General features: G+C 37.3%; 1 protein-coding gene across 1 annotated transcript in view; it reads left to right on the top strand.

Moving 5' to 3' along the window:
* Window positions 1-12,486, top strand: part of Cstpp1 (centriolar satellite-associated tubulin polyglutamylase complex regulator 1) — a 173,496-nt gene that overhangs the window by 33,987 nt on the left and 127,023 nt on the right. The window contains exon 2 of the mRNA XM_015477877.2: window positions 2,232-2,334. Within this exon, the coding sequence (XP_015333363.1) occupies window positions 2,232-2,334 (103 nt within the window). The remainder of the gene's footprint in view (window positions 1-2,231; window positions 2,335-12,486) is intronic.

The following is a 12,486-nucleotide window of genomic DNA, read 5'->3' on the forward strand; positions in this document are numbered from 1 at the left end:
TTTTTTTTTTTTTTTTTTTTTTTTTTTTGTGGTGCTGGGGGATTGAACCCAGGGCCTTGTGCATGCGAAGCAAGCACTCTACCAACTGAGCTATATCCCCAGTCCTCCTGTATTCTTGATAATTGCCATTCTGACTGCAGTGAGGTGAAATCTTGGAGTAGTTTTGATTTGCATTTCTCTAATAGCTAGAGATAATGAACATTTTTTCATGTTTGTTGATTGATTGTATTTCTTCTTCTGTGAAGTGTCTGTTCAGTTTCTTAGCCCATGTATTGATTGTTTTGTGGGGGTTAAGTTTTTTGAGTTCTTTATATATCCTGGAGAGATTATTGTTCTATTTTAGATACATGTGGTAAAGATTTTTTTTCCCCACAGAAATAGTTTTTTGAAGCATACATTTTTGCAAATTTTAGGTAATCTTTCCATATTTTCCTGAGGAATGAAACTATACTTAAGCAAATATCAACCTTGGCAGTAACTTCTTAGAATTGCTTTTTGGCAGGATATTCATTACTTTTGGATTGGTCTTATTGCTCCAGAATAAAGTATTTTTCTAAATTTTTGGGTGATGGATGTGAACATGAATTGGAAGCTCTTTTGTAAAGTATGTCAGGATACAATTGTCATAACTAAAGATAAAATTCAGGGTAAGTAGAAGAAGCATTAGCTGAGCCCTGCTATATAGGAATCTCCAGCTTTTATTATTTTTTAGTAAATCCCAATAACCCTTTCTGATAGGCTTGCTCCCTGCTCCTCCTAGGTAATAATAATAAACTCAGGACTTTATGCATGCTACACAAATGTTCTACCACTAAGGTATAATCCTGGCCCTTCTGATGGACTTTTTAAAAAAAAAATAATTTGTTTTAGTTGTAGGTGAACACAATACCTTTATTTTATTTATTTATTTTTATGTGGCACTGAGGATCAAACCCAGTGCCTCACACATACTAGGCAAGTGCTCTACCACTGAGCTACGACCCCAGCCCCTCTGATGGACTTTTAAGAAAATGTATCAAGTATGTAGTACGCATTAGGCACTGTGGTGTTTTACATACCTTATTTTATTTAATTTTTAAAACCCTATTTGGCAGGTGAGGTAGGATTATTATTCACATTTTACAAGGAGGAAATAGGCTTGGGGATAATTTGTTCAGTGTCACACAGCTAGGAAATGGTAGGGCTGAAAATGGAACTTGGGTCTCCCTGAACTCCAAAGCCCATGTTCTTAAGCAATGATTCTTAAGCTTCAGGGCACATAAGAAACACCAAAGGTATTTATTAATAATTACTGGGATCCAGTTAGAAGTTTATGATCCCTAAGTCTACAAATCTGCATTTTAATAGGGAATCTTAGTCAGATCAAGAGATTGATCTGATTGATTATACTTTGAGAAATAGATTGAAATTATATTGCTTTTCACACTTGATATAGAAGAAAACAGGTGTAGATAAAGTAATTATCCCAGATTAAGTTATAAAAGACAGAGCCACGATTCAACCCAGATCTGATAATGACTTAATGAATCCCACTATTACATATAATGTAACAATAAAAAATAACCCAAGTCTGTCTAGCTGAAATATTCACATTCTGTATCACAAGCCCAGTGTTAACTGACACATTTCTCAGTCACAACAAATGTAGAAAATATGATATGTAATAAATTGAGCTACCCAGATTTCATGCTGTTGTTATTTACCAGTGTCATAACTTACACCACAGTTTTGGAATTTCCATGGTCTTTAGCCTTTTTCGGTAACTTTTTTAAAATTAAAGAACTAAGTTTTCTTTACAGTCAGATCATCCTGGCTTCAGGAATGGAATTCCTAGAATAAGGTTTTGAACATGCAGAAGTGGCAGAGGGAACTTGGTGGAAGAGGAGTAAAGAAGAGAACTTCCCGGTGTATTTCTTAAGCGGTGCTAAAGCGCCTCAGCACTGAAAGAAGCGTCTTCCTCACTGAAAGAAGAATGAAAGGTTGATGCTGATACTAACCATGAGCCAGATGGCAGTAGCTTGTGTTCTTCACGTTTGTTCATCCCCTATTTGGTCCATTGAGATCATAGCTCAGTTAGGGCCAGCAAGTTTGCTCTGCCTATTCCAGTCCACTTCCTAGGGTAGAGCTCACCTTGATTGACTTGTAAGGCCTCCTACTGGAATTGGAAGAACGTTACTGATCTTTAAAAAATCTCTCTCATTTTCTCTTTCTCTCTTGCTTTTTGTTTGCAGCCCAGCGACATGTCCTCACGTACATGGAGGATGCAGTGTGCCAACTGCTAGAGAATAGGGAGGATATTAGCCAGTATGGCATTGCCAGGTTCTTCACTGAATAGTAAGTACATGAATGCTTTGCTAAAAGGGCGAACCCAAAAGAGGTACTTGGAAGCAGGCAGGATACATGAAGAATAGAGCAGAACAATGATGATTATGTAGTGGAAGTGAATGTTTAGTTCTGGAAGGTTGATTGAAGTCTGCCTGACATGTTTGGGAGCATGCCTTTCATGCAGCTAGTTTTGTCCAGTGATATGTCTTGAGGATGGTTATGACTATAGTAGTTAGTTAACAACTGCTTGTTTGATCTATTAAATCTGTTTCTTCAGGTTCCTCTTATAGTTTTTAACTTTCTCCTTTATTCATAATATTCACTGATTTCCTTTAGTTGGTGATCCTTTAGCCTCTCTTTTTCATGGCTTACTTTTGTCATGAAATTGTTTAAAATGGTGTTCCTGGGCAGTTTTCTTTCTGTAGGATGTCATACAAATTACTTAATGATTTATGAGCATTTCTAGAGGGATACATCTTTCATAGATTATATTGTTTGAAGAGTCATGCTTCAGGGTGAAATATGCCTGGAGCTGGGTGCAGTGTTAGACACCTTAATACCAACGACTCAGAAGGCTGAGACAGGAGGATCACAAGTTTGGGGCCAGCCTCAGCAACTTAGTGAGACCCTCTTTCAAAATAAAATGAAAATGGCTGGGGATGTAGCTCAATGGTAGAGCATTCTTGGGTTCAGTCTCTCATACTGCAAATAAATAAATAAATAAATAAATAGTACTGCAAATAAATAAAAATTATGACTGAGCTATGGAAAAGTAAAAATGGTTATTATGTTTAGAATATCACAGAACTGTTTTTAGGCTGAATGAGATAATCACTTTTTAAAAACACCTTAATCTTAGACAGGCATGTTGGTGTACACCTATAATTCCAGCTACTTGGGAGGTAGAGACAAGAGATCTGAACTGAAGTTCAAGGCCAGCCTGGGCAACTTAGTGAGACCCTGTTTCTATTAAAATAAAAATTTTCAACAAGACTTGAAATGTAGCCCAGTGGTAGAACACTTGCCTAGCACATGCAAGTCCCTGGGTTTAATCCCCAACACCAAACAAACAAACTAATGAACAAAAAATTCTCTTAATCTTCATGAAAAGATGTGCTAAAGAAATACAAAGTGTTAGCTGGGCTTGGTGGCTCACACCTGCAATGACAGTGGCTCGGGAAGCTGAGGCAGGAGAATTACAAGTTCAAGGCCAGACTCAGCAACCTAGAGAGGCTCTGTCTCAAAAAATTAAAAAAAGGGCCCGGGATGTGGCTCAGTAGTTAAGTGCCCTTGGGTTCAGTCCCTGGTACCAAAAAAAGGAAATACAAACCATTATTTTTATGGCCAATATGCCATCATATATTTATATAATCTCTTGGATTCTCTTTCCTTTTTTTCCTGGCTTTTTGGGAACATTCTAAGACAGGAAGAATAACCTCTATAGGCTTCCTGTTAAGGTGAATTATGAACTGAAGTCTATCTTCCTTTACCATAGATTCCCCCCCCACCGCCCCGCATCTATCCTCCAGGTTCTCATTGGGGATTAGACAGCTATTCTTTTTAAAATTAAAAGTTCTTAAATTTATTTAAAACTAAAGTCTATACTTGGGTTTCTGTTAGAAGAACACTTGTACTCTCCCTAGGTCTTTTTATTTTAGTTGTCAATGGACCTTTATTTTACTTATTTATATGCAGTGCTGAGAATTGAACCCAGTGCCTCACACATCAGGCAAGCGCTCTACCACTGAGCCACAACCCCAGCCCTTCTTTTGCTTTTTGTTTTTTGGTACTGTGGGTTGAACCCAGTGACACTCTATCACTGAGCTTGCCTCCAGACCTTTTTAATTTTTTGATGTTGAGACAAGGTCTTGCTAAGTTGCCCAGAGTTGCCTCAAATTTGGTAATCTTCCTGCCTCAGCCTCCAGAATAATGAACTGGAGCTCTAATGGATTTGAATTTTAAGTTCTTGGGAAAACAAACTTTCTGGGCAGAGGGCTAGCTGCTTCTCCCAGCCTTCTAAAGGAGGATGAAGTACAGAAAGAAATCTTGTTCTCATGGTGTGGACTGAAGCAAGTGAGGTGGGCAGGGAATAAAGGCTAAGATTGAATAGCCTTGCTTGCTTTTACAGAACTGACAAGCCAGGGGTCAAGTTTCTAGGCCATTTAATCTGTACCAGCACTCAGGAGGCTCCTTGCCAAGTGAAATATGACTCTTCTGGGGGTAAGGCTTCTTCCTGGCCTTTTCTTCATTTAACCACCCTACCCCACCTCCTTTATAAATCTTTTCTCTTGTGGTTCCTTAACAGTTGGCATCATTTCTTCTTCATCTCTGTTTGCCTACTACTTGGTGTGGTGTATAACATGTAATAAATGTTAGGTAAATATTTCTTGCTCTAACTGTATCTACATTTTAAGCTATAACATGTTTTCTATTCTTTTTCTTGATCTTATTATAATGAGGACTATTTTTCTTGTTTGTTTGTTTTTTCCCCTCTCTGTTGTTAATTTTAGGGAGTAGAACACTGTATTCTGCTCTTTAGGAAGCTGTGACTAGCACTGCAAGTGAACCCCACTGGTCTATGTAACTGATACTGAACTCTAGAAAACTAGTAGTGAGATTTATAGCTGTTTTAGAATGCTGTTAACTATAGATAGCTTTTCATCTGCCAATATACTACTGAAAAATTTTTAAAGATTTTTTTACACTACTGAGAGAAATCTAGTTGCCAAGTAAGCTGTTTCTGGTTCCCAGGAAACTAAAAATTACATAATGTATGTGAGTGGCACATACCTGACACTTCTATAACTCTAAGACATCAGATTGGCCTGAGGTTAAGTTATTTTGAGAAGTGAAAGGCATGCCAGCATCAAAGCTACAAAGACATTTTTTTCCCCCTGTACCGGGGATTGAACCCAGCAGTGCTTAAGCACTAAACCACATCCCCAGCCCTTTTTCTATTTTATTTTGAGACAGGGTCTCACTAAGTTGCTTAGTGCCTTGCTAAATTGCTGAGGCTGCCTCAGCCTCCCAAGCCACTGGGATTGTAGGCATGTGCCACTGTGCCTGACCAAAGACATTTTTTTTTTTAATACTAAAAAGTTCTAGCTATATGACAGAATGGTAAGCAAGGGATCCTGATTGTTAGAAGCTCCTGATTTTACTTTTGACTGTAAAGATTTAGCTAGTGAAAATCCTTCTGTTTCAGGCCCCCAGTTTGTATTGATTCATAGGAGAAAGTTGAGCTCCTTATTCCTATAAATTCTCTCTCTGCGCCCTTAGGCACATTTCTTTTTTTTTTTTTTTTTTTTTTTAAAGAGAGATGAGAGAGAGAGAGAGAGAGAGAGAGAGAGAGAGAGAGAGAGAGAGGGAGGGAGGAGAGAGAATTTTTTTAATATTTACTTTTTAGTTTTCGGCGGACACAACATTGTTGTTTGTATGTGGTGCTGAGGATTGAACCCCGGCCGCACGCATGCCAGGCGAGCGCGCCACCGCTTGAGCCACATCCCCAGCCCCTTAGGCACATTTCTGAAAACTGGCTTCAGTTGCCTCATCTATGAAAGAGTTTTAATAAAGCTTTACATGCTTATATTAATAATATAATAATTACATGTTATAATGGGCAGTTTTTATTAAATTCATGCTATGTCTCATCCACTACAATTCTTTGAGGTATTGGTACAATTATTATTTCTATTTCATTGATAAGGAAACTGAGACTCCTCGATGTAATGCTTTAAAGAGCTTCTTCAAGTTCACAAGCTAATAAGTGTCAGAGTTAGGAGTTTGCCTGCAGATTCCACTGTTGTCCACTGCCTTCACATCATTTTAGTGCCTCATGTTGCTGGAGGCCTACCCTGATAAATTTGAGATCTCTGCTAGGTATGATTTCTGCAATTCTTGAATTTTCCCTATGAATGATACTCTGTAAACTTATCTTATATCCTTGTCCAGTGACTTCAATTCATTACCATTTATATATTTAGTATTGGCCTTTTGGGGGATACAGTTGGACCTATCTCTAAATAGCAGGAAGCTTGACTTTTTAAAAAAAAATATGTTAACTGTACACTTCTTGCAGTTTCAAGTTCATGCCTTTTCATACATTTAATGATGGGTGATTTAACCTTTAAACAATGGCAGAGTTATTCCTTGAAGTTGTTTTTGGAGGGTTTTTATGTTGATTTTCCTTTTTAAAAAAAAAAGTTTTTTTGTAGTTGTAGATTGACAGAATGCCTTTATTTTATTTGTTTATTTTTACGTAGTGCTGAGGATCGAATCCAGTGCCTCATGCCAGCTAGGCAAGTGCCCTGCCTCTAAGCTGCAGCCCCAGCCTTGTTGATTTTCTTCTTTAAAGTGCTTGCCCTCTCACCTTTGCTGTTATCCCTTGGTTGTTTGTGTTTTCAAACAAGTTCATGATTATTCCAGCAAATATGGATGAAATGTAAAACACAAGGGGCTGAGCAGCACTATGTGTATGTCTGCAAGACAGTTAGGTCTGCAGGTCAGATTCCTCTGGACACTCTTGAGAGAAGGGTTAGTACATATAATTCCAGAGGATTTTCTTTTATGTTATATGTAACCTCTACTTCTGAGTTCTGTCCTTCAACCAGGGGAAGGTAAAAGAAATTAACATTTAGAGGTGCTACTCTAAGAATAGACCAAGTCAGTGCTGGGTCAGGCCCTCTGAAGGAGTGCATCCAAGAAAATGAGGCTGGAGTGGCTGTGACTTAGAGACCACAGCAGAGTACGACCAGGTTCTTGTGGTTCTTGTGGCTTTTTAAGACATTGGAAAATAATGATGGGAGAAAAACAGGCTGAAATCTGAGAATTCCTATCAGAATTGGGAACCATTCTTCACAGGCTAAATTGATAGTTATAACCCTGTGGCATCAGGGAGCTTGACTTCCACATACTAATATAGAAAAGAGTGATTACTCTGTGGTCTTGGTCAGTGGGCCCAGGAGGGCTCTTTCTTATGATCAAATTATCTTGTTTTTGTTTTTGTTTTTTTAAATGATGGATTTTAGTTTCTTGGTGAAAGTTTGATGATGACTGTTGCAAGGAAAAGAAGTACACAGATTACCTTCATTGATGGAAGTTTATTTTAAGGATGAAAACACAGACAGCTGGGTGTGGTAGCTCATGCCTGTAATCCCAGCAACTCCAGAGGCTGAGGTAGGGGGGTTGCAAGTTTGAAACCAGCTTTCACAACTTAGTGAAGCCCTAAGCAACTTAGTGAGACCCTGTATCAAAATAAAGAATAAAAAGTACTGGGGATGTGGCTTAGTGGTAAAGTGACCCTAGGTTAAAGCCTCAGTACCAAACCAAATCAAACAAACAAACAAAAAGATAGAATTCATTCAGTAATTAGTTTTCGAGCACCTACTATGTGCCTGTTTGTACTAGGCAATGGAAGAATCAGGGAACAAGACAAATACGCTATATGCCCTCATGGACCTAGTGTTTTAATGAAAGATAGTTAATAAACAAGCAAACGATGATGATGAGAATAGTTGTGATAATAAATACTATGTGTAAGGCACTGTTCTAAGAATATAATGTAGATTGTCTCATTTAATGTTCAAAAAACTATGAGAGATTATTAGTGGTATCCACATTTTACACATTTAGAAATTCAGGCACATAGAAGTAATATTCTTAAGATTACAAGATGACAACTGTAACATAAAATACAACAAGAAAATAACCAGGGCAATGTGATTTATAGAATGGCCAGAATAGATGACATTTGGATGCTCATCCCATCAGAAAGTCAGTGACTTAGCTCAGAGGACCACTCTCTTTCTCTTTGTTTACCTCAATTACCTAGGCTGACTGTATCAAAAAGAGATAATTTGATGGACTTTATTTGTTGCTGTTCAAAATGGAGAACCATTAATGATCAGTGTTCCTAAAAAAGCTACTTAATAGATAGATTACTGATCTCCCTCATGCCTTGCTATCTACCATGTGGAATAAATATGGAGATGAAAAACTTTATTTAAATAAATTGTTTTTAGAAAAGGAACATTGATTTCATTCTGAGACATAGTAATTATCAGATTTTTTTTTCTTTTTAAATTTTTTAGTTGTTGGTGCACACAATCTCTTTCATTTTTATGTGGTGCTGAAGATTGAACCCAGTGCTAGGTGAGCACTCCATCACTGAGCCACAACCCCAGCCCAATTATCAGAATTTAATTGGAAAGTTGAATTCTTTTTTGGTATATACTCTTGCAGTAAAAAGCTTCAGCATGAAATTCCCTCTTTATTGCTTTAATGAGAATAAATCTATGAAATATGAACTTCATTAATTCACTCTGGAGAAAAGAGATTACATTATTCCTAAATCACTTAAATTTTAACTCTAGTGAAAACAGTTCATGATTATAAAATATGGATTGTTTCTTCTTTTTTGAAAACAAGTCTTCTAAGCCCTATGAGAGATGATCCACTTCTTCCCTACATAATCTAGAACAATCGGGGTGTAAACTTTCAGTTCTAAAGTTGGCAGATTTTTTTTAGGATCATCCACCATCTAACATTTAAGTAATATTTTGAGTTCTTCTGGTGTCCATGGTAATGAAGGAGCAGAGAATTGGGGCATCAAGAAACAGAGCAAACCAGGACTTCACCAATTTCCAGGATTGGAATTTTGACTGAGGAATGGACTTGAGACTTCTCTGGGCCATTTCTGCTCCATGTTTTCCCTATTTATTGTTGTTAAATTGATCCAAAATGTGGTGTGGTGAAATAATGGTGACTAATCCTATTATAGACTTCTTCAAAAGGGGTAGTGCTTCTCCCTGCAGCCTGCCCCCTCCTGCCTTTTTTCCATAGTTCAGTTCTTAGCTGGAGTTGACACATTGTAACAAAAAAAAATTTGCCCATTTCTCATTGTCAGCATCTGGATTCTCACACACAGGGAATTGCCAGGAAAAGATTTTGCCTTCAGTTAAAGCAATCCTGTCCTCAGTGTTACTGGCCCAGACATTTCTGTTAAGCCATCAATTTGTGAAATTTGTAGAGAATTCTGGTTCTTTTTTATTTAGCAGAGATACATTAGAGCAAAGGACTCCAGGGAACCATAGCAGTGAGTTAAGGGTCACCAAAATCTATATTGACAATGAAAAGTACAGGGTCATTGAGGATACATGGAACTGCTATTTGTGTAGAATCCATCTTTCTTTTTCAGTTCCTTCGTGTTATGGTTACAGGAAACCATCCAGCAGCACTTGACCTGGTAACTGAGGAAGCGATTTCACAGTCCACTGGTCCCGTGATTCATTCAGAAGTCAGAGTTAAAGGTTACAGAAGTAATAATTGGGCCTAGAATCTCCCTGTCAGGAAAGACCCTACTTCCCCAGCCCTCCTTTCTCCAAGTTAAGAGAAACTTAGCTGTTGTGAAACCATTCAATAAGAGGAAATGAAGGAACTCTATCCATCCTTGGCCAAAGTATTCTTAAGACCCAGTAATAATATTTCTGTTTTCATGGGAGCTGCTCTTGCAGCTAGCTAATATAAAACTCATGTATAATTCTTCACCCTAAAATATCTCTCTTTGGAGAACTAATTTGATTTATTTTAATCTATAAATAATATAAAGGATCTTTAGTTGGCCACACCCTGATATGCCTTGTCATCTACCACTCTGATAATTCTTTCAGTGTTCCTCTAGCAATCAAGTAGACAACCACAAGTGTGAATTCAAATTCTGCCTTGTTATTAGTAATGTAAAATAGCTCATCAGAAGTTAAGATGCTGATTTCATCAATAATATAGCAATTTAAATTTTTTTGTGCTTTTAATTTCTTCCAATATTTGTTCAGAATTCTTGAAGATCTGTGGTGCTGGTGGCATAGACCTGGCACAAGAACAGGAAAAAGTGACATGATTTGGCACCTTAACCAGAAGGTCTTTAATGAACTAGGATGGGGTGGAGGGAATAGAGGAGAAAGAGGAAGGGCAGTTAGAATTTTGGCAGCCATGCCAAGATTTTTTTCTTCTCTAAAAAAAAAGTGCAGTGAAAGAAATGAGGTTTACCTCTGCCATTATGATTTGCTAAGATGTTTGTCTGTTTCTTGGCTTCCAGCACCATGGCAGATACATCTTTGAAGTCAATGACTTACCCACAAAACAAATTGTTTCTCAGGTTCCTTCAAGGGGTGTCATATCCAACTAATTTCCTGTCTGAGGCCAGAAGATTGCTTTTTTTCAACTATCAGATGCCATGCTGACAGCACAGTGGAACACATCTTATCAGAACATGTCATGAGCATGTAAATTTATTATAGAACAGATGGGTTCCAATTTTGCTGACTTCTGAGGCTATAACAGTAGAAAATATCATGATGAAAGCAGTTTGGGTAAAACATCATTTCTTGGGTGACCATAAAAACACCCTTCAATTCATTCCTTTTTCATTGACAATGAATATCAACAATAAATGTCTTTGTTAATGTCCTTGCATTATAATTTTCCAGGTCTAGATCAATGCTAGGGATGATATAACCTATCTCAAAGGATAGTTATGCAAATCAGATGAAATGACATGAATTAAGTATTTGGTTCTATATAATTCATTTGCATTATGTGTCATTCCTTTTTAGTTTAGCTTTAGTTTTCTGGAATTTTTTCATCTCTTACTTGGTGAATCTCTAGGAAAATGATAGTTTTCTCTCTCTTTAAATTGTCTCAGAGTTGAAGATCTTGAAGACTTTTTAGTCTCTCTTGTTTTCTGTAACACTTATTACTTACCCGGCATTTTGAGTCTTCTTCATAGATTGATGACCTCCTCCTGCATGTTTATTAGCTATTTTATCTTGACCACTTTACTTTTCATTTAGTTCATTCAGAGAATAACTTAACAAACTCTTGCCTTTTCTTCTTCAGCTATAAGCCATTTCCTCCCCTCCCATCTGTACTTCCTTTCCCTGACTCCTAAATTAGAAAGGTGTAACAGGAGACCTGGGTCAGTCAAGTCTATCCACCTTGCATCGTTCCTACTCTTCCATCTAGCCAGGACAGTGATGGCTCAGGGTAATGAAAAACAGACCTTCTCTGCTGAGGTCATTGCTCCTCATGCTGGCAGCCTGCTCCAGGAAGCTGTTTATCTATGCTTGTAGAGCCACACTCTGGCCTCTGAACAGTTGGAATGTATTGAGGAACCACAGAGTCCAAAGAGAGAATGTTACCCAGGCAGTTCCACGCAGGAGAGTATATTTACACCACACAAGCTACAGTTTACATGTCTGGGGATAACTGTTTATCTGTACACTGTCATACTTGACCTTCTATGCAATACAAATGCCCTCTCAAGAGGGTTTTACCAAGAGATACTATAGAAAATTTGATGTAAAAATTACCTTTTAAAGGTAGTGTTTTTCTGAATCAGATTTGATGCTTAGAATTTTAAACCATACAGGCCTGATGGCTAAAGCATCTAAAAACACTATTTCTTACAGGGTTTTTTTTTTTTCCCCAAAATTAAATGTTTTTCTTCATCCCTTTACCAAATATTAAGTTTTGTTATAGAACTTTGATATGTGCTATAAGCTATAATATCAATAGGGTTAAAAAATATGGCCACTTGCCGGTAAGGAGACGTAAGCTGGTTGAAGAGGTAATGCTTACTCGTTAACAATTAGAGAACAATACATTAAGTTGTGTGGCCCAGTATGCTGGGAAGGAGTAAGGAGAAATAATGACGATTAGTTAAAGAAACATCATAGAGGAGTTTGTCTTAACCTGGAAAGATGAATAGAATTAGAATAGGGGGAGAAAAAAAGGAGACATTATTTATGTGTCATGAAAGCACTGTAGCTTGGTGTCATACATTTTGGTGTCACATAAATCTGTGTCTGAGGGTCTGCCACTTTCTAGTACATGATCTCAGGAAAATGCTCAGTCTCATCTATAAATTAGGAAGACACATATATAAAATATAAGATTCCACATTACATGATTGTTCAAAGGATTAAATGAGAATAATGAAGATAAAGTATTTGGCATTCTATCCAAGATATAGTGTTTAATAAATGGTAGCTGCTATTGATGGTGTTTATTGATTTATTCAACAAATATTTACTGAGTACCTATATCTTAGTCAGTGTTCTGGGTATTAGGTAGAGATAAAAAAAAAAAAAAAAAAAAATCCCAACC

The sequence above is a fragment of the Marmota marmota genome, unplaced genomic scaffold (genome assembly GCF_001458135.2).
Source record: "Marmota marmota marmota unplaced genomic scaffold, marMar, whole genome shotgun sequence".
In the NCBI taxonomy this organism is placed as follows: Eukaryota; Metazoa; Chordata; class Mammalia; order Rodentia; family Sciuridae; genus Marmota; species Marmota marmota.